General features: G+C 39.1%; 2 protein-coding genes across 2 annotated transcripts; both read left to right on the plus strand.

Moving 5' to 3' along the window:
• The first annotated feature begins 9460 nt into the window (after positions 1-9460).
• Positions 9461-11152, plus strand: LOC135612508 (protein CURVATURE THYLAKOID 1B, chloroplastic-like). The gene is made up of 6 exons (XM_065108886.1): positions 9461-9679; positions 9771-9862; positions 9963-10049; positions 10129-10191; positions 10324-10361; positions 10900-11152. Exons 1-6 carry the CDS (start codon positions 9514-9516, stop codon positions 10958-10960), a joined length of 507 nt encoding a protein of 168 aa, XP_064964958.1. The 5' UTR covers positions 9461-9513; the 3' UTR covers positions 10961-11152.
• A 1656-nt stretch (positions 11153-12808) lies between these two features.
• On the plus strand, positions 12809-17763 carry LOC135612509 (probably inactive receptor-like protein kinase At2g46850). The gene is made up of 3 exons (XM_065108887.1): positions 12809-13812; positions 14868-14951; positions 16512-17763. The coding sequence occupies exons 1-3, from the start codon at positions 12969-12971 to the stop codon at positions 17579-17581; spliced, it is 1998 nt and encodes a 665-aa protein (XP_064964959.1). The 5' UTR covers positions 12809-12968; the 3' UTR covers positions 17582-17763.
• Positions 17764-23268: the final 5505 nt, after the last annotated feature.

The raw sequence follows: 23268 nt of genomic DNA on the forward strand, positions 1-23268 counted from the left end.
ACGGATGATCATGGACCGTGTGATGTGTGTATTTGTGATTATTATTATTGAGATCTACGAGCCTCCATTATATTTCTCGTTTATTGTCGGGCCTGCGTGCCTACGATTAAGTTGTAATCACATGAGGAGGCGTAGCGAGAGCGTGGATGCGATAGAGGGACCCACGAGACGGATGATCGTGATGCATGAAGATGCATCAAGATGTCGACGGAACCAACGAGGATGAGATGGACGATCATAGGGCATGGAGATGCACCGTTGCACACATAGATCTTGATGTGAGTGATTAGGCCTATTGGCTCGGGCCTAATCACATTAGGTTGTGGTCCATAATAATCTGGTGTGATTGCTTATACACATACTAGATATGTATATATATATTTGCATGCGATGTAGATATATATTAAATATGTATATATGTGACATGTCATATTAGGAGACCAAATCATATAAACATCTCTCTCGATAATATTAAGTCGGTAAACGTGAGGCAATTAGATTGACCCACGTGGCCTTCCATCGTTATAAGTAGAAACCGATTCCCGGTATAGGTTGAGTTAGTTGAGTCCCTCGAGACTCACCTATATCGCGATTCACTATCTTGCTTATGACATAGAGATGTCACCGGTGACTTGAGGGCATGGTATGCTTGGTCGAGTCCCTCGAGGGTATATCATCAAATCAGACTCATCTTGTAACGAAGGTGTTGACTTAACCGAGCATCATGGTTGGTCGAGTCCCTCGAGGCCATGGTGATTCGAAGGCCGAACAGGACGAGAATCACAAGGAGTTGTGATCGGCAAGAGTTGCCTACCTTTTAGGCTTAGTGTGATTGGTCGAGTCCCTCGAGGTTACACTAAGACGTTGATTGGATCCTGATCCCCACTAGAAGTCTACCGAAGACTTCCGTTTCATGTGCTGAGGGTGTCGCGTGACTCGTTAGTAAAATAGTGGGAGCATATTAAGATAGAAGTCCATATCTTGATAGTTTATTTCTTGCAAAATCTGTATGTTATTCATTTCTACTGCATCTTTATTTTCAAAAAATATCGCTTTCAAATCCCTTACGTGGCATACTTGATGTCAACTGCCTCATTGGTCCAAATTATACGGATTGGCTCCGTAACTTGAGAATTGTTCTCACGGCGGAGAAAATCATGTACGTCCTTGATACAGTAATGCCTACGCCCGAAGAAGGGGCAAGCGAGGATGAGATCGCTCGCTACGTGAAGTACATTGATGACTCCACTCTTGCTCAGTGCTATATGTTGGGCTCTATGACTCCTAAGTTACAGAGACAACATGAAAAGATGGATGCCAGATCCATTCTCCTACATGTCCGCAAATTGTTTGAGGAACAGGGAAGGACTCAGCGATATGAGATATCCAAGAGCCTCTTCAGCGATAGGATGACTGAGAGGACACCGGTTCAGAACCATGTCCTAAAGATGATTAAGTAGATAGAGAAACTCACAGGTCTAGGAATGGTCCTAGAGGATAACTTGTGTGTGGACATTGTGCTTCAGTCCCTACCAGATTCCTTTTCACAGTTCATAATGAATTTTAATATGAACAAGCTTGAGGTGACTCTCCCAGAGCTCCTCAATATGTTGAGGGAGGCAGAGAGTACTATTAAGAAAGAGAAGCCAGTTCTCTATAGTGGTGAGACCAGAAAGAAAAGGAAAGCAGAAAGATCCCTTAAGAAGGGAAAGGGCAATGGCAGACCAGGTAAAACAAAGGTTGCTAAGAAAAACCCAACAAAGGACAAAGGTCAGTGCTTCCACTGTGGTAAAGATGGGCATTGGAAGAGAAACTGCAAAGAGTACCTTGTAGAGAGGGCGAAATAGAAGCTTGGAGAAGCTTCGGGTACATTCATGATCAATCTCCAATTGTCAGATTTTTGTGATAGTGCATTGGTATTGGATACCAGTATTGCTTATCACATCTATAATTTATTGTAAATTCTAGCAAAGCCAAGGGGAGATTAGCGAGAGGAATATTGCATAAATGTTTGTTTATGCTAGACACTACTCCACATATCATGAATGTAAGTGTCTAAGAGGAAACGAGATGAGGTGAACAGTGCATACCTATGGCATTGTAGGCTAGGTCACATCCATGAGGGAATGATTCAAAAGTTGCTAAATGATGGATATCTAGATCCATTCAACTATGTGTCATATGTAACTTGCAAGCCTTGCTTTTATGGAAAACTGACCAACTCTCCATTTAGTGGAACTGGAGAGAGAGCCACTGAGTTGTTGGAACTCATACATAGTGATGTATGTGGACCCATGTTAACTCATGTCATTGGTGGTTACTCCTACTTCATTACCTTTACTGATGATTTCTCAAGGTATGGATATGTGTACTTAATGAAGTATAAGTCCGAGGCTTTTGAGAAATTCAGAGAGTATAAGAATGAGGTGGAGAATCAGACTAGAAAGAGTATCAAAACTCTTCGATCAGATCGAGGAGGTGAGTACTTAAGTACAAAGTTTACTCAGTTCCTCAAGGACCATAGGATATTATCCCAATGGACACCTCTTTATACACCTCAGCTCAATGGTGTCTCTGAAAGGAGAAATCGTACGCTATTAGATATGGTACGGTCCATGATGAGTTTCGCTGACCTATCCATCTCATTCTGGGGATATGCCCTAGAAACCACAGCTTACCTTCTGAACAGAGTTCCAACTAAGTCGGTAGTGTCTACACCATATGAGATATAGAAAGGGAAGAAGCCTGATCTTAAGGTTGTTAAGATTTGGGACTGCCCTGCCCACGTTAAAAGACACAACCCCGATAAGTTAGAATCAAGGACAGAGCGATGCAAATTTGTGGGATACCCCAAGGAAACTTGTGGGTCTTATTTCTATCATCTCGAGGACCAAAAGATCTTTGTAGCTAAGAGAGCAGTGTTCCTTGAGAAGGAACATATTCTTGGCGGAGATAGTGGGAGAATGATAAAGTTGAGCGAGGTTGGAGAACCAAGCTCAAGCACCACTCTACAGCCCGAGTCTGTTCAGGTACCTAATACACAAGTTTCAACTTTACACAGGTATGATAGAGTATCTCATCCTCCTGAGAGATATGCGGGACATATTAGAGGAGAGGATGTTGAGGATATTGATCCTCGACCTACGAGGAGGCTATTATGAGTATAGACTCCGGGAAGTGGCAAGAAGCCATGAATTCTGAGATAGATTCTATGTACTCCAACAAGGTTTAGAACCTAATTGATGCGCTCGAAGGTATTGTACCCATCGGTTGCAAGTGGATCTTTAAGAAAAAGATCGGAGTAGATGGAAAGGTAGAGACCTATAAAGTAAGGCTAGTGGCTAAGGGGTATCGTCAAAGGCAATGTGTTGACTATGACGAAACCTTCTCACCCATAGCAATACTAAAATCCATCAGAATTCTATTGGCTATTGCAGCGTACTATGATTATGAGATCTGGCAGATGGATATGAAAACTACATTCTTCAATGGGAACCTTGAGGAGGAGGTGTATATGATGCAACCTGAGGGATTTGTGTCCAAGAACTGCCCAGATAAGGTGTGTAGGTTACTTAGATCCATTTATGGACTAAAGCAAGCTTCGCGAAGTTGGAACATAAGATTTGATGAGGCAATCAGATCTTATGACTTTGTTAAGAACGAAGATGAGCCTTGTGTATACAGGAAGGTAAGTGGGAGCGCTATCACCTTTTTGGTGTTATATATGGATGACATCCTGATCATTGGGAATGACGTAGGAATGCTATCCACAATAAAGGTTTGGTTATCTAGACACTTCTCCATGAAGGACTTAGGGGAAGCATCCTATATCTTGGGGATTAGAATCTATAGAGATAGATCCAAGAGGATGCTTGGCTTGTCCCAGTCCAGGTACATAGAAACCATTGTCAAAAGGTTTGGCATAGAAAATTCCAAGAGAGGTCTCATACCGATGAGACATGGGATATCCCTTTCTACGAGTATATCCCCAAAGACTCCAGAAGAAAGGGCGAACATGGATATGATATCTTATGTCTCAACAATAGGGTCTATCATGTATGCCATGCTATGTACTAGGCCTGATATAGCGTATGCTCTGAGTGTCACGAGCAAGTATTAGGCGGATCTAGGCTTGGAGCACTGGAAAGCAGTAAAGTGTATCCTTAAGTACTTGAGAAAGACTAAGGACCTTTTACTAGTATATGGAGGTAATAACCTTAAGGTTGAAGGCTACACGGACTCAAGTTTCAGTCTGATGTCGATGATAGTAAGTCAAATTCAGGGTATGTGTACACCTTGAATGGAGGAGCAGTGTGCTGGAAGAGTTCCAAGCAAGATACTACTGCTGACTCGATCAAAGAGGCGGAGTATATTGTTGCATCAGATGCAGCAAAGGAGGGAGTCTGAGTGAAGAAGTTCATCACAGATTTGGGAGTCGTGTCGGATAGCGAGAAGCTGACTTCCTTATATTGCGATAACTAGGGGGCGATTACTCAAATAAGGAAACCCGGTCTCATCAGAAGTGTTCTGAGGAGGTTCCAACTTATCAAAGAGATCGTAACCCGAGGAGATGTAGTAGTCGAAAGAGTTCCATCCGAAGATAATATTGCAGATCCACTAACAAAGCCGTTGTCTCATATTGTCTTTGAGTGTCACAAGGGTCTGATGGGGATCAGACACATAGGTGATTGACTTTAGGTCAAGTGGGAGATTGCTAGTCATAGGTGCCCAGTAAGCCAATCACGTGAGTGATGGCACGTGTGACTTGATACAAAATCTTTTTGCTTGTTATATTTTGTCATATATCACTTTATAACTATTGCATATATGCATATATATATTGTGATGTCCTTGGATTTGTGCAATGGGAATCGGATCGTGATGAGATCACCATAATGAGATCGATTCACCTTTAAACACAGACCCTAAATAATCCCTGTCACAGGTTACTCGAGAGGGATATCGTGATAACCGGACAGACTGGTGTGCTGTATACCCGTCCATATGATGGATGTAGCTGGTCTCATAGTTGGTGTAGGGACACTAGGGATACAGTACAGGTACTCATTGGAGAATGAGTTCACTGATTGATCCGCTTACGGAATGTTGGATGGTTGATGATGCCTTATTGTCAGACAACGATTCCGTAGTCCTAGTGGTGTATCTGGTCCTTAGACTTGAGACACCATGGATGTCCTATATGAGTGCTCCACTCTTTGATACCAGACTTATAGGTTTGGCTGTCCCAAATCTAGTACAGTTGGTCATTGGGAGTGGTAGTCGACCTTACGAGGGCTATTGAGTGTCAATAGAGGATCATCCACTCTCGGCGTCATGAGAGGAATATCCCATGTGTTCTTACTTAGAAAAATCCCTAGCCAGGGTCATTCGGGTTGAGAGAGAAAGAGTTCTCCAAGAGAATCCATTAGAGCAAGACTCGAGTAGAAACCGTATGGGTCTGATAGCACCATGCTCGATATACGGTCTTAGGAATATTAGATAGATGAGGGACTATAGGTACACAGTAATTGAGGACAGATAAGACCAATGGATTGGATTCCCCTGTATCGTCTAGGGACTACAACGTAGTTGCCTAGTACGTCCGTAGTTGATGAGTCAAGTGAATTATTACAAAGATAATAATTCACTGAGTTAGAAGGAGTTCTGACAGGTATGACTCACGACCAGCTCGATATTGGGCCTAGAGGGTCACACACATATGGTAGGCATTACGATGAGTAGAGGTTCGGATATGAGATATCCGATGGAGCCCTTGTCTTATTAGATGCAGATCCAATACCCACTAGAGGAGGACCCATTAGGGTTTGACAGGGGACCTCTATAAATAGGAGGGATTCAGAGCCTCATAGGCTAGAGCTTTTGCTTGCCTCTCCTATTCTCCTCCCCTCTCCACCTCAGAGCAGACCTAGAGTTTTGAAGAGCCTTTGCTTGCCTCTCCTATTCTCCTCCCCCTCTCCACCTCAAAGCAGGCCTGGAGTTTTGAGGAGTGTCATCGTAGCCCTGTTGTGTGGATCACTGCTAGAGAGGAGGACGCTTGACCTCCTTCACCCTCTCCTGAAGATCTGCAAGGAAATAGGGATATACGATCTCCCTAGGTAACACAATCTACTCTATACACAGTTTTAAGTTTCACGGATTTTGCGCGCCAATCTTCGCACTACGACGAACATCTCTCTGGGAATCTGGGATTTTGTTTTCTTATTCTTTCACTGCGCTTGTGATGTCGCCCTCAAGATTTCCCAGCACTCCCCCTTTGTCATCAACAAAAAGGAGAAGTCCAACTATTCTTGTGTTTGTGATATAAGTTCAACTCATTGCATGAAAAACATAATATCAAGTTTTATTATCATGCAGTTTTGAGCTAGAAAATTTAGCAAGTGTTACATCATACTTGGAACATTCAAGCTATCAAGTTTTAGATATGCAAGTTCTACAACATACAAGATAGTACTTTTGCTTCTTTTGAGATAGCAACTTCTACATCATGCAAGCTAGCAACTTCTACATCATAAAAATTTTGTAGAGATTTGGATAGAAAAAATGTAGTATCAAGATCAAACAAACAATGCTCTGCGGTTGAAATTTTACAATGCAGATTTTTAAATATAACAGATTATATGTGAAAGATCAATGGTTTATATTGAGAATTTTTTAACAAAACTAAATGAAAATCTGCTGTTAGGAAGTGTCAAAGCTATTATAAAAAATTCATAGAGATTTGGATAGAAAAAATGCAGTAGCAAGATCAAACAAATTGTGCTATGCGGCTGGAATTCTGCAATGTATCTTTCATCGTAGAGATGAAAATTTTACGACGAAAAGTTTATGCAGTAATACAGGGACAATTATTTTTTTTGGATTTTCAAATAAGGATAACTAAATTACAGTAGTAGTAAGGTAGGAAACCAGAACCTGTTGTAATTCACGGGGAGATCAAAGGATGATTTGCGATGGTAGAGATGACGATGGAATTTGGCGACGATCTTTTAAGCAATTGTGGGAATTGCTTTGGGCGATTGTGGGGGCTGATGGATGGCTATAGAAGGGCAGCGAGATGCCAAGAACGTTGCTCTGATACCAGGTGATATAACCCTTACAGATTCAAAACTTGGGTTGATCTCTTTAGGGGATCGGCCTCCTTGGAACTCTATAGGGGTTCCTCCCTCCAAGTTGCTGCTCAAAGGCTACAGAAAATATTCATCAATTGCTTATGAAAAGAGGAGGAATACATGACTATTTATAGGGCTTTTAAACCCTAACTCCTAATAGGACTCCTACTCAAGACTCCTACTTCTAACCAACTCCTAATAGGACTCCTACTCAAGACTCCTATTCTTTTATAACTCCTAATTCTTCTCTAAGAAACAACCTCCTAACCCTAGTCAGCTTCTTCACCTCTTTAATAGGGGTCGACTTAGGTAGGTTTTATATGAATGTCCCTCTCAATTAGGACTCTTCAAGCTAGAGTCCTAACACACACGTTGACAAGCCATCCTCATTAAATGCTTCCACTATGCGGGGTAAGAGTGGGGCTTCACGAGCACCCGTTCATGCTACCAAGCACTCATGATATAAAGGCTAAGCCTCGGGCTAAGCAGGGGCAAGTGAGCAAGAGTTCTTCACTCTCTCACTTATATTATTAATCGCCCTCTTCGTCTCTCTAGCTTAGGTATCAGAGAGGTCGATTCGGGATGACCCTAGTATAGATTTATTGTACAAGACTCCTGGCATCATCCGGAGATGCAACTAAGAGACGACGCAACAACAAGGACGACCCAACTCTCTAACCTGACTACTATATGAGGTTGGACCGCCCTCGGTGAACCACCTCCTCCAATGGGCTCCTCACACAAGATCGTCACACCAACCCTTTATGTTAGCAAAAAGAAGTTATCACGAAGGACATGCACTTTCGGTAGTGGATTAATTGGGTTTACTCACCGGTCGGCGACTTCTGTGTGTTAACCGTTCATAATATTTTTTGGTCTGATTCAATTTTAATAACTACAATATTTGGTACTTTTTATCTCATTATATGTATTTTTAATCAAAAGAACTAATGTTAATCATGGCTAAAAGTAATGACAATATATGAAAAATATTAATATTAGAAAAAATATGTATGCCTATTTAAAATTTATAAATATTTGTAAATGTTTCAAGGATATACATGTAAAGTATATCGTTTGATAAGAAGGGAGAAGTGTCGCACCATGACAGGTTGAATAATCGTAGATATAGAAAAACTCTGAAGAAAAATAAAAAGAATTTAAGGTATACAAGAGATTTTATTCTTTATTTAATTTGACTATAGAGGAAGTGCTATTTCTTATACTTAATTATTTTTATAAAACGAATATTTAATTTTTTTCATAAGTTCCTATATTATTTATTATTATTTATTTTTTTTGCTGTTCTTTTGATACATGTACTTTGTTTAATCCACAATTTAAAGCTGATATTAACTAAGTACAGGACACTAGTACTCACTCCCTTTGTGTCAGGAGAAATATTCATAATATGAAGTTTGAAAGAGAATGAAGTAAATAGTCGTCCGTCGCTAAATACCGAATGAATTAGATGAAATTGGATTTGACACCTAAGCTAATAAGTTTAAATTTTTGGATATATTAAATTTGATATATGTTGACCTGGCAGTTTGATTTAGATTCATCATCATCAATTTCATTATGATATTAGAGTCATGGTTTAAATAAAATATGTCAAAAAAATTTAAAAAATATATATTAGCCAATTATAAAAAAGAAAATATGTTTAAATTATAGTTTAATCTATCCATACAATTAAATAATAGTGGTATTGAGAAAATATTCATGTGTAAGGTGAGGAGTATCTACTTTTAAAAATAAGAAAAAGATGTTAAGAGAAATATTCATGTATCAGATGAGGAAAGAAAGAGAATAGTCATACATAGTCAAAGTCAGATTATATATATTATAGTTAAAATTATATATATCGAGTTCATATGGTAGCTTAAGAAACTTAAACTTCCAAATCGAATGGTATTGAATTTGATCTATATTCGCCCTTTCAACACTCTGTACCAGAGCCTCTTGTGTGGTTGACCTATCCTCTCATCTTTTATCACCCAAAGAGGGGAAGCCAAAGAATAAAGCGAACGAACACAAACGAATGGATAAATGGAAGATGTTGCAGGCTAACAACCATCAGATTTAACAAAACACCCCCTTGTTTGTCACCAATCCCACCTCCTGAACTCCCTGAGAACGGATAACACAACCACGGAGTTGTACTACGTGGCAGCCCGACCTCGAGGCTCTCCTCCAATAGGAAGCCACACATCGGCGGTTCTCCGATTCGCCACCCCCAACGAGTGGCGCCTGTTCACTTCATCTCTATCTACCATATCCAAACCAACGGTCCACTTCTCCTCCCAATTATTTATAGCAAAAGAAGACGAGAATTCCCAGAACAGGAGTAGTTTGATCTATCAGCTGGTTGATCTGATCCATGGCCACCACCACCACCACCAGCGCCACCTGCGGCCTCACCTCTCGAACTCTCCTCGACCCCAAGGCAGCCTCGAGCCAGCTTCGGCCGCACTTCGTCCGCCTCCCGACGCTGCCGCCTCCACGACCGACCGCTTCATGGAGCCACCCGAAAACTGCTTCTCACAGTAAATCCGCTATCCTTGTTTGAAGATTACTCAACTGTAACCCGCATTGCGTCCACCAAAGTCATCGAATGCTGATATAGCTTCCTTACAGTGTCAAGGAGTGTCATCGCCTTGGCCACCGGAGAAACCCCAGCTGAAGTATCAAGTGAGCTTCCTGAGGTTATGAAGACCATAAAAGATGCGGTCTGGATTACATCCCCTTGTGTTGTGTTTGTTTGAGATCGAGGAGATTCGTATGTGATGTAGCCTCTCTAAGATCTCAGCTGACTCTTCTGATGGACAGTGGGACAAGCTTGATGACAAGTACGCAGTGGCTTCCCTTGTGCTTGTGGGATTGGTAGCGCTATGGACGACAACCGGCATGATCTCGGTAATTAATGGCCTACCAACTACAAGCATAGAATTAGGCATCATGTCATCATATTTGATATGACTTTGAATCGATGCAGGCAATTGATAGGCTGCCCATAGTTCCTGGTGTTCTTGAACTTGTAGGAATTGGTTATACAGTGGTAAGTTCTTCTGCATAACCCTGCGAATATTCTTACTGATACCAGTGAGTGAGAGAGAATTTGACAGTTTCTTCACTAACATTGTTGATCAAATATGTTAACAATGTCAAGTTGTTTTTGATATCTATACAGTGGTTCGTATACTACAATCTGGTCTTCGAGCCTGACAGGTACTCTCAAACCCTACTTCCTAATTCAGTTCTTCTTTAAGATGACTGGCTTACTTACCTTGTGACTGATCATGTAATGCATGACTGATGGTGAAATTGAGACATCATTACTTTGGAAATAATACTTTCCTGATATCTGCTGACAATCTGATTGGTAACATCATTCAACTTTGATGAATTTGTTCTGTGTTCCTTCCTCTGTTTCTCTGTAAACATAGCCCTAGGAAAATTGTGTAAAGGAGATAGAAGCCTTCCTAGATTCTTCCTTACTGGCTACTTGTACTGCATCATAATGTATTGTGATTCAATCTTTTCACATTCTTGCTTTGATCATTGTAAAAGTCATATGTTGGCCTTTAAATGGACAAATTTTGTTATTGTTGTGATGTCCCAGGAATTCAACCAGGATCTTTATAGATTAACATAATATGCCCTTCAGATCTGATTAATATTTGTGTAATGATCATTGAGATGTTTGTATTTGTTAGGAGTGGAACATTTGATTCGGGAAAGTTAAGATTTGGTAAATGTGTTTCAGGGAAGCTTTGATAGAAAAGATCAAGGGCACCTACAGCGACATCATTGGGAGCCGCAGCTGATTTGAGTGTAATCACTAGAAGATCCCTGATGAGATTAATCCTCACTGCATGAGAACAGCCACTTCCTAGGATCTATTGGAATAAGATTCTCATGTTTGTGATGTGTATCAAGGAATTCAAAATTTCTTGGCGAGGTTATGAATCTGTTGACATCTCTGCAGTATGTTATGGTTACTTCAAGCTCTTGCTTCATTTTGCTACCTTTTCTTTTCTAGTCTGTGACAAGTGGTTGTATGGTCACCATTGATTCATCCTCACCGCTGTGATATGCGTGATGCACATGCTTGTAGCTTCCGAGCACATTGTAAGTGAGGTCGCTTCTTCCATTGTTTACGTTAAGCGAAGCAAGAAGAGAAGAATTCCGTTGTCAGAAACAATTTACATGTGATTTGGGAAGATGGTTGCCAACACGTGGACAACATCTCACCTCCTTCCTCAGCTCAATCATCCCACCCTCAATTTAGTTCAAGCTTCCTTAGCAGGTGAAGACATAGGTCGAAAACACGTACAACTAAGCTCAAACTGGGATAGGTTGGGAAGCGCCTCACACCTAGAAATATTAGAAGCCATCCTCTCACTCTTCAGCATGCGACTGATGCTATGTTGTAGAGACAAGTTGGGTTTCATCTGGACATAATAAGCTAGCATTAAAGTTACCCTGATTCGTACTCTCGCGAAACTAAGCCATGATCACCAACTCCCATAGCGTATAATATGATGCCACCGCTCGTGGCGATGCATATGACAGGCTGCTCATCACTAGAAGTGCAGCGTACTCCAAATAACCTATAAAAGATTCACAGATATCGACATTCTTCAACCCCCTTTCGAAGTGCAGCCACCTTGCAGAGGATGCGGCATAGTGATCTCCAGTTTTGTGATTTGTTCTTGGTATCATAAGCTCCACTCGTCCTTCCGAGCGCCAAGTTGCATTTGTTTTGCTTATCTTTTCGTCGAGAGACGAGCTCGGTGGTTCGGGCGCTTGTGGGCATCAATGCTGTCGACTTCCCAAGCAGTCAACCTGCCCGAGTTGCCTCCCGTAAACGACATCACCGGAGATGCTTTCGATAAGTCTTCGGCGTAGTTCTTCCCGGTAGGTGTCTTCGAGGTGGCTCAGTGAACAGCGGCGGAATCATCCCCGGCTTGTACTGCCAGTTACTCTCTCATGTCATGGCTCGGTGCCCTGAAGCTGTTCACCAAAATATCTCTCCGAGAGGATAAAAAGAGTGCTTTGTCATTATTAAGAACTGTACAACAAACATTCTTTTGAGAGCCAATCCGAACTTGTATAAAGTATATATGGGGAAATATACAGGTTTATGTATACATGCAGATGTGTATTTGAGTCGGATCGCGTCAAATCGGATCGGATGATGCTGATCCATATCCGAATACGACATCCGGGTTGATCAGACCCGGTCCGACTTGAGCTCCACTCCCTCGAAGTGGAGGTAAACGAATTCGGGTGCGGATCACTAGCGGACTCTTCGCCCGACCGACACGTGCGCCCGGTGCCACTCCCGAGCCGAGCGCGGCTCCGCTGCCTGCGTCGGAACAGCCTACAGCGAAGCCCTACCCGGGTCGCGAATGGGTCCCACAGCAACATAGATGGCAAAAGAGGGAGGAGAGATTCCGGACGGGAACCACGGAGCACAACTTCCACCCGTTGGTTCCTACTCTGGGCTCCACGAGACATTGTGCGACTGTTTTCGTCCTGTACCCTACCGTTCTCTCGACGGCCGATCTACACCATTCTCGAACTCTTCCCCATCCAAGATTTTAAAAGAGAGGCCGACCTCCGACATGCCATCCCCCCCGCCTCGCACCCGCGCACCCAGAAGGCCTCGTCTTCCTCCCTTCCCCCTTCCCCTTGCCCCGCTCTCCGCCTCCCGACGCTCCCCCCACTTCTCTCTTCCCCCATCGTACGGATCCTTCTCCCCCTCAGCCTACAAAACTCCACCGTTCTCCCCAAAATGGTCCATACCACATCTCCGCTTCTCCCTCTCCCATGTCTCTCCTCCCCCTCTTCCTCCTCTCCTTCCTCGCCCTCGCCTCCCCTTCCCCCTCCCCCTCTCCCTCCGCCTCCGCCTCCGCCTCCGCCTCCGCCTCCGCCTCCGCCTCCGCCACCAAGGCGACCATCCCCAAAAGCTGCGGCGAGAGCTGCGGCGGCCTCTCTATCCCCTTCCCCTTCCACCTCAACGCCTCCTGTGGCCCATCCGTCCCGGCCTTCCGCCTCGCCTGCTCCGCCAACGACTCCACCCTCCGCCTCTCCCTCCCTCCCACCTCCGACCTCCGCGTCGTCGCCTTCCTCCCCTCGGGCTCCCTCCTCCTCGACTACTCCTCTCCCGCCGCCGCCTGCGATCGCTGGTACGCCGACGTCAACCGCTCCTTCGGCCTTGACAGCAGTCACTTCTTCGCCGTTACTGCAGACAACCTCCTCCGTCTTTACGACTGCGAGGACTCCTCCATCTGCCGGGCGGGATGCGACCGCATCGGCCCCCTCGCCGGCGACACCGGGTGCGAGGGCAACCGTACCGACTTCGGCTGCTGCTACCCGCTGTCGGATGGGAGTGTGTGGAAGGTGGGGAACAGGTTCTCCGTGTTCGCCGGGTTCGGGTGCCGGGGGTTCTCGAGCTGGGCGGTGATGAGGTACGCGTCCGGGGATGGGACGGCGACCGTGGAGAGGGGGATCGAGGTCGAGTGGGCGGTGCCGAGGGGTTACGGCAACGGGACAGAGTGTGCCGAGGGGGCGGTGGTGGTGAACGCCACCGCGGTGCGCCAGGGAGTGAGATGTGCTTGTGCGCCCGGCTTGGTTGGGGATGGCTTTGCGGGAGGAGCCGGATGCTTCAAACGTGAGTCCTTGACCTGAAAATTAGTACTTTCTACTTCTCCTTAAACTAAACTAAGAAAAAAAACTTGCATTTGTGCATCTATAAGTGCTTTAGAACTCTAGATCTGGTATTTTCTCTTCTGTGATCTTTTAAAGGTGGCTTAGTTTGAATAGATTGTATTAGAATGGTCTATTCATTAGTATTTACTTCGTACATTATCTCATATGTGAATTTGTCAAAGCCCAAATTTTCATTTTTGGTTTCTTACAGAAGTTTGAGGGCTTAGCACGTTTAGTTCTTCATAAAAACTATATTTCGACCATATTAGTTCAATCTTCTTGTCTAACTGTTTCATCTCTCTTAGTGGTTATCAGAATTATTTTTTTGCTGATGATCCATGGGCTTTCACTTCTTTGAGTTGAATATGGCTTTCACTTCATATTTTCCATTTATGGGTTTTTACATGGACGATGCTACACAAAACAAGAAAATGAAGTCCAAGACATCAATAAATGAGGAACAAAACCATCATTGTTCGTGTTGGTCTAAGCAAAGCTGGTGTAGCACATCTTATTTCCTAATTTTCTACTAAAGACTCTACTAATGACTACTGACTGAATTAGTTTGTGGGATCAGTTACTACCAATGGCTCAAGTCTCTCTCCTAGTCGGTACTTGATAGGACAAAGTAAAAGGCTTTTCAAGTGCTATCAAACCATATTGATGTTTTCTTAATCATTTCTCATTATAAAATTTTGCCACTTATCATCAAATATTAAGTCTCTCTTATTCTTTCATTAAAAAAAATACTAGTTTTTGACTGGTGGAACCTTTTTTTAGAAAAAAAGGGGAAATTGGCCTATACAACTCTGTAATTATTTAAAAAGATAAATGATTACTTCTGTTACTAGGTCTAGCTTTTCACATATTTTCGATGTTCATAGAGTTGATTGTTTTGTGTTCTCACATGTGGACACTGTTTTAATCTCCTGTGTAAAACTTGCTACATTCACTAGATATATGAGACTTGGATAGGATTACTAAGGTCACAACTTCCGTTAATTTTGTACTTTACAGCTTGTGGCAATGATGCACAAGTAGAGAATGATAGAGCCTGCTGCAAGGGGATCTTTTGCAAGAAAAGGGTGGTTGTTATTGCTGGTACATGTTCATTGTCAATTTGTCATTCTTGTCTTTTTGCTATATATTCGATGTAGCTTTACATTTTATGCTGAATTGCTCCTGTATTTCTATTTTTTCGTCAAACTTATCGAATCAATTTATGTCCATTTTGACAAGTCACCATAAATAGTTGCATAGCCTCACATGAATACCAGATATTGATGCATGAATGTCTAATTCTTCAAGGGAGAACCAGCATGCATTAACATATGGAAACAGTACTAAAAGAATTAACTACTGATATCTATACTACAGTGGATCACAGACCATTTACAGGGTGTTTTATAAAGGTGTCTTAATCTTGCCTTATGTATGTTTCTCATCACTGACTTATTTATAAAGTTAATATATAGTCATGATGTTGCTGCTAGAGGTTTGAACTTTGAACATTTTTAAATATAACTATGTCAATGTGTCTGTTGCAAAATAGAAATTAACAAACTAGTAAATAGTTTAGATTGAGAAGTGGTTTCTAGTACATTCATTACTTCTAGAAGAGGGACTTCTGCTGTATAACTAGTTAAAAGTTACTTTTGTTGTAGTAAAAGAACTAAACACACAGTCTTATATGTATCTTGAGTAGTTATGGATTTATTCTTCAGCAAAGCTCCACATGGATCCTAAGTTTTTATATTCACATTTTTAAAAATTTCTTAAAATATAGTAAGATAGCTACTAACCAAAATCCAAAAATAAATCTATCAATAGTCTATCATAATATTAGTTCCCTTGAAGAGTCCAACTTGTTATTGAAGTATGATTTACCACTTATTTTTAAAATCAAAAGTTTTCCGATATGATAGGCATTTTATGAAATACACATACTTCAAATAGCATCCTGATTTGTATCAGATATGTAGTAGTTATTGATATTTATAAGATACTAGGATTTATGTCCTTCGTATTAGTCAAGGTATCCAAAACTTGATGCTTTTTGGATGAAATATGTCACACTTCAAGGATACTTCTTGGAAGAACATTTTTCTTTTGGATCTTGGTCTTTTGATTATGGACAAGATTTAGGTATATTGCTTGGTGCCATTTGTTGTGTATGACTTATCTATCTTGTCTTTTAATTTGATGTATCACCATATCTATATCATGTTTCTCTTAAGAATTATAACATTCATGCAAATTTTAGAATGTATGTGTGCTTAGTCATATCTGAGTATATTGGTCTAAATTTGGACACGAGACAAATTAAATATCTGAATAGCTCAAATTTATAAGATAGTTATTGCAATTGATGATTCTGCATATACATGGTTCACTAATTTATTATAAAAGAAAATTGTGGCCAGGGATTCCTATGGATTTTATATTGCAATCTTAATGAACTTTTTCTTTGTTCTTGTTTAACTTATGTTGGTTTTGAAGGTAGAATCTTCCAGGGTGCATATCTTCATTTATTTCTTTGAAAGAATGTCAGCTACTAATTTTGTGATACCTGAGAAAACTAGAGCATGAGCATCTTTCCTTTCTTTGATATCAATCTTTCTATTTTTTAATTCCATATTTTTATAATTAATTTTCCTGCAGGTGTACTTCTTTCTGTATTTATTCTACTCATGACAGCCGCGTTATGCTTTTGCTTAAGAAGACCTATCAAGGAGAACATGTCAGATCTTGACCCAGCCTGCCTTCCCAAGATTATTGGAAAGGCATGTAACGCACGACAATTCACATACAAAGAGTTGAATGAAGCTACAAAAGGGTTTGAAGAAGAACACAAGCTTGTTGTTGACATTGTTGATGGAACGGTTCATTCGGGAAAACTAGGTGATGGCACCCTTGTGGCTATCCAGAAATTAAAATGCCGGAGCAAAAAGAACCTCAGGAAAATCTTGCATAGGGCAGAGCTTTTATCTCGTAGTTCACATGGAAATATTGCCCGGATTATTGGATTTTGTTTTGAGTCAGATAATACACTACTCATAGTACATGAGCATTTTTCGAATGGGACACTCGAAGAACACTTGCAGCATGAAAGAGGCAATGGTCTTAGTTGGTACCTGAGAATCAATATTGCTTCTGAAATTGCAAGTGCTCTTGCATATCTGCAGTATGAAATATCAACTCCTAGCTACATTGAAGATCTGAAGACCAGTGACATACTTTTGGACATTTATTATTCTGCTAAAATTGCTGGTTTCAAGTTCCTGAAATCTGGACTTGTCAATGGATCCTGTTCATATGTAGTCTCCCGTGACACTGATGTCGTTTATGACTTTGGTCTTATACTATTGGAACTGATTATGGGTTCAAAGCCTGGAAATATTTCAGAGGTTGTCTTACCTAAGATAGATGGCAGGAAGTTTCATGAAATTCTGGATCCATATCTTAGATTTGATGATCATCTGCCGCCACAGCGTGAGCAGTTGGAAAAGGTCGTAGGTGTTGTTGTACAGTGCTTATCAAGTAAGGAAAATGGTGGACCTTGTATGGTTGATATTGTGAAGGAGCTGATATGTATTTTGAAAGACAATATGGGCAGCAGTAGCAGAGTAGAGCCTGCATTGGAGGTGACATTTTCAAACTCGAGCCTCCTGCAAATGGTATCCATGTCTCCTGATAGCATGCATGCTTCTCTTTGCCAGAATGCCAACTAGCACCATATGGAAGAAGTTGCAAAGTTAAGGTACACTTTCTTTTTTTATCAAAACCAAGAAAGCCTAGTTCATCTGAAATGTGTCTTCATCTCAAGGGACTAAAGCATGTTTGACTGGAGATAACCTTTTAATTTGTATTAAGTTTATGTAACAATGATGATGAAAACTGTAGTTGCCATTTTGTGGTTAGTCTTAAATTGGCTTTGACACTGGGACTAGGAGCCGATTTCTATTGCTTTCTTGTTACCTTGTTTTTCTCCTTGGCTTAGTTTGTTCAGTTTTCCTTTTTTATTTAATTAAAAATCATTTACTAGGCAGAAGCTTCTTTCTCACTAGTTGGTAAACATTCTGTTCTCAGTTTCTTGGTACTTTATTCCTAGAATGTCGTTAGCCTTATTCTAATGCAGACTTACAATAGTGTATCTGAATTATTTCAAGTTACAGAATGCTTAACAGGGGTGATAACTGGTTCAGTGATTGCAAACAGCCCGAACCAGAAAACCAATCTTTCAGTATTCCAACTTTTGCCAAATGGATAAGCTATATTCAATTTGATCTAAGGTCTGTTTATGCCATTTTATGGGTTTCTTGACATCACACAATAAAGAAAATTGTGCTGAAGCCTAAAAGTAGTCTGTTCTCAATCAACTGCATATTTAAGAACAATTGTAAAATTAATTCCTTGTTAAGGTTCAACTGAAACATGTTACATTACTGGGGATGGCAAATAAACTAAATGCTCCTTTGTGGCTTGTATTTGGCTGATTAGGTGTGCATTATATGTAAATGAGTTGATTTTAGGTTTGCAATTGGAGTCAAGGCTTGAGCATCACCCTATTTAAGAAGGTCAAAAGGTTCACAAATGACTAAATATGGTACCAATATGAAATTGAAACTGTGCATATATCTTGTCATATGGCCAAAACCTTTCTCTGAATCTCTGAACGTACACTATAATTAATTATTGAATGTACACTATAATCAAGTTTTATAAAAAAAAATCAACTTTGATTGTTCGATTGTTCTTCCAGCTCCGACTGTACATTATAATCAATTTTCAAAAGTTAGAATCTAATTTATCACTTCCTTATTCGATTGTTCTTTGAGCTCCCACCCATCACATGTTCCTTCATTTAAGCATTTTTTATCAATATATTGTTGTCTTTTTTTTCATATATTTTATATATCATCTCATAGGTCGTGAGTAATTTTATGAGTTTTATGTGAAAAATGACTTTATGTTTTTTTTATTCTTGAATTATGGTTACCCTTGAATTCTAATTCTTTGGAAGTGACCTAAGAATCTTATTTGATAGAACATGATTAGAAAAAATGTACAAAGAATTTTTCATCCATTAACAATATTTGAGAATCGGTAAACAGATCATCAATTGATTTTTTTGTTATCATCATAAAATATTTAAAATAATACTAAGTAAACTTATGCCTTCATAAATAATTCTATGTCAAATATCAAAGATAGTTTCACATGTAAAAATCTGATCAAATTCATTTCGATCTAAAGTACAATACAAAATATTTATTTTTTAAAAATCATTCAATTTATCTAAAGATTTTATAATTTTTAAAAATTAAATTTAATAATATTTTATAAATCATAATCTATAAAAATAATAAAATTCTTATTTGTGTTTTTCAATAAGTATAATCCTTTTTGATTTTTTGAAAATATTATTGATTTTTTTAGTATTAATCCAAATGAGATAACCTTTCTCTGATAACAATAGTTAGGATTATTATCATAACAATACCGATATCATAAGGAGGGATTAAATTAGCGATATTATAAATAAAAAAATAAAATTTTGATACTATTGAAAGATAATTTAATCAAGAAATAAATATGAGTAAGAAAATAAGTAAAGATAGAGTGACAAACTAATTTTATAGTGATTTGTTCTTCTTGATCTATTCTTTTTCGTATGTTATTAGCTTTCACAACTAATCTTGCTTCAACGGGTGAAAAACAACAACCTTTTATAACTTTCTCATTTTCAAGGTTTTAGAATCTCATATCTTCTAAGCTTAGTAACTCAATTAAAAACTTAAAGAAGGTAGAATTTAGGTAAAGCTTTAAGAGAGGATTTCAACACTTAAAAGTTCAAGAATTTTTTCTCTCCATTCAATAAAGTGGGGTATTTATAGACCCTAAAGAACATCAAAATATAAAGCAAATCATGAAAAATATCCAAAATCAATGGTATTTGTGGTTTTACCATTATACCAGGTGATACTATCATTGACACTTTGAAACGGCGCCACTTAGGTCCGAATTGTGTGATACTGGACAATATCGCTATACTGGACAATACCATCATCAAGATTGGGTGATACTATTGCCCTAGGGTAGTATTACTTTGGCTTTTGGTGGTATGATTATCTCCTCTAGGTTATATCATCGCCTATACAGTGATTCGACCTAATAAGGATCCAAATGCAACTCAAATTCAGTCCGAATTCAACTTGTTTTAATCTTAATCTAACACAGTATAAATATAACCCAATTGAAGCTTGACTCAGCCCAAATTATCTTCAAATATGGCTTTAAAATATTAACAACTTTCAACACTTTATCAAAGTTTTTAATATGTTATCCACTATTTTGATATGTCGTTTGATTTTTAACATTTTGTTCACATTTCGCTCAATCTTTTAGCATATCAACTTTGTCAGATATATGAGTTTTCAACATGAAATTTGATCATCTAGCACAATAACCTAACCTTTGATACAAAGTTCAATTTTCAGCATAATAATCTTATGATATAATGTTCGACTCTCTAGCTTATATTGATTCGATCTTACTTATAGTGATTCGATCTTCTCGACTTATGTCTATTTTTTATTTTTCTTCCCTCAAAGCCCCAAGCATTTACAGTTAATCTTGGTTCCAGTGGGAAGATCAATAACTATTTACAATTTTCTCATTTTCAAGGCTAAATTATACTTGGCTACTCTCAAGAATCTTATACCTTCTAAACTTAGTAACTCAACTAAAACCTCAAGAAAGTAGAATTCGAATATGGCTTTAGAATTTCTAACACTTGAAAACTTTAGAATTATTTCTTTCAACCATACATAAAGTAAAGGTATTTATAACCCCCCAAATGAAAAATATCTAAAATTAAGTGTATTGGCGATATTATTGTCGTTCTAGGTGTTACTATCATCAACACTCTTAAACGACATCACTTGGGCTATCCACTATATCAGATAGTGCCATCATCAAGATTAGACGGTGCTATCACCTTAAGGTAGTACCACTCTAACTCTAGGTGGTACCATTACCTCATCTAGGTGATATCATCTCTCATACAATGATTTGATCCAATAAAGGATCAAAGCCACCCCAAATTCAACCTACTTCAATCTTAACCTAACATAATATAAATATAGCCCAATTGACATCTAAATTAGCCCAAATTATCCTCAAAGAAGGCTTCGAAATATCAACAACTTCTTTTAGCACTTTGTTAAGATTTTCAACATGTTATTCTCTCTTTCAACATGTCATTCGATCTGTAATATTTCATCTAAATCTCTAGTATATCATCTTATCCTTATATATGTCGACTTTACTAGGACATCCAATCTTCTGATATGAAATCTGATCCTCCAACATGATGCCTGAATCTTTAGCACAAATATCAAGAGATAATTAAACTTTGTGCTAGAGATTTGAGTGTCATGTCAAAATTCAATTGCCCCTTCAACTTTAGCTAGAGTCAAAGTTGGCATGTTTTGAGGGTCATTAGATTGTCATGTTTGTCAAATTCATGAATTAATTTATTATCAAAATTTGAGACATAATAACTAGTTCGATGGCAAATAACCCGAACCAAAAAAATTGATCTTTCCGTATCCCAACATTTGCCAAATGGATCAATTATATATATCTATGAATGTCATTTTATTAGTTTCTTGACATCACACAAAAAAATCAAATTGTACCGAGGCCTAAAATTAGTATTTTCTCAATCACCTGCATATTTAAGAGAAAAGTTCAACTGAACGTGTTACATTGCTGGGGATGGCAAATAAACTAAATGCTCCTTTTTGGCTTGTGTTTGGCTGATTACGTGTGCATTATATGTAAATAAGTTAATAGTAGGCTTGTAAATGGAATCAAGGCTTGAGCATCACCCAATTTAAGATGGTCAAAAGTTCACAAATGTCTGGATATGGTATGCCAATATGAAATTGAAACTGTTCATATATCTTATTGGTATGACATTCAGGGTTTTATCAAGAGGAAGAAAGGGATAAGATCACTTCGAAGGGATAGCCTTCTAGGGTTGGCCAAAGGTACCATATGTGAGTTAATTGGAATTATCGAAAAGGATAGAGGTTGTTATTTTAGAAGTAAATAGGATATCAATGCAATCGGAGTAATTTACTCCGAAGCCTTAGAAACTATTTTTGTAAATCCAAACCTAGGCATAATTCCCAAAAGTTGTGAGCACTTATTGCCCTTTAACTCTAAATTTCTTCATCACATCATGATAAACATCCTACTTTCTAAACAATTTCATCATGATGAGATTAGTCAAATAGAGTTAAGTACTATGTATTGGATTATGATCGGCCCATATAATTATTTTGGATACTTAATCTGACAACATATGCAGGATATAATAGCTAAAGACTCGATATTACCGTATGGAGGGTTAGTCACTCGATTAATGCTTGCTTATAGTATTTGTATCTCACCCGATGAAGGAATAATCTAGGTCAATCGATTTAACACTATCAACAGAAACCTACTCAAGAGACTTAGGTGCACTTTTGGCAATAGTATATGTATTAGGCAACCTAGAAGGACTGATCCAGTTCCCCCACTAGCAGAACACCCTAAAACACCCATTTTTAAGGGAAATGAATCTCCCCCTCCAAGTCCCTTTGGTGCAGCACCTTCAAAACCAGCTCCTGCTTCATCTTCTGAAGATCCCATCATGGTAAAATTAAATTAAATCAAATCACAACAAGAGCAACTCAAATCACAATAAGAGCAAATCCAATTACAGCAAGTTGAAATTTTGAGGGAACTACGACATATGAACTAGAAGATAGATGCCATGTATAGGAACTCTGGAATTCCTCCTAAGGAATAATCGTTTTGTTAAACATTTCTTATTATTGTAAACCTCTATACTACCTTGACATGCGTTTGACATTATCCTAGTATATGATGTTGGATGTTTCTTTCCGAAATTTTGTCAACATTTTGATGGCACCTTCATGTTATTTTGGATGACTTGATGTCTTCCTTGAATGATCGATCTTAATGCCAAGTTGAAGCTTTGTCAATTTTGACATCTCCTTTTCAAGATTTTTTTTCTTATGAGATGATTTTATGAATGACTTCAATAATCACGAGTTTTATGCTTGAAAACTCATCTCCTTTTTGTTGATGACAAAGGGGGAGAAGAATGTGCAAAAGATTGATGAGTTGTGCAAATATAAAATTAGCATGACTTATATGTATCGTATTGCAATAGCTTATATGTTGTATAATGCAACGAAAAATATCTTATATGTGTTATATTCCTTAAAAGCATCAAAAAACTTTTTGAGCATATCACACATGAAAGTTTTTAGAATGGTTGTCATATCATGTTTATCATTTTTTATATAATAAGTAATCATCTCATAATCATATGAAATCA

The sequence above is a fragment of the Musa acuminata genome, chromosome BXJ2-5 (assembly GCF_036884655.1).
Source record: "Musa acuminata AAA Group cultivar baxijiao chromosome BXJ2-5, Cavendish_Baxijiao_AAA, whole genome shotgun sequence".
NCBI lineage: Eukaryota > Viridiplantae > Streptophyta > Magnoliopsida > Zingiberales > Musaceae > Musa > Musa acuminata.

What these genes read in the sequence shown, in the direction of transcription:
- LOC135612508 (XM_065108886.1), top strand. Translation starts at nt 9,514, where the DNA reads ATGGCCACCACCACCACCACCAGCGCCACCTGCGGCCTCACCTCTCGA. An exon ending in CGACAACCGGCATGATCTCG is followed by an intron (nt 10,050 to 10,128) that starts GTAATTAATGGC and finishes GAATCGATGCAG; the next exon opens with GCAATTGATAGGCTGCCCAT. An exon ending in TAGGAATTGGTTATACAGTG is followed by an intron (nt 10,192 to 10,323) that starts GTAAGTTCTTCT and finishes ATATCTATACAG; the next exon opens with TGGTTCGTATACTACAATCT.
- LOC135612509 (XM_065108887.1), top strand. Translation starts at nt 12,969, where the DNA reads ATGTCTCTCCTCCCCCTCTTCCTCCTCTCCTTCCTCGCCCTCGCCTCC. An exon ending in AGGAGCCGGATGCTTCAAAC is followed by an intron (nt 13,813 to 14,867) that starts GTGAGTCCTTGA and finishes TGTACTTTACAG; the next exon opens with CTTGTGGCAATGATGCACAA. An exon ending in AAGGGTGGTTGTTATTGCTG is followed by an intron (nt 14,952 to 16,511) that starts GTACATGTTCAT and finishes ATTTTCCTGCAG; the next exon opens with GTGTACTTCTTTCTGTATTT.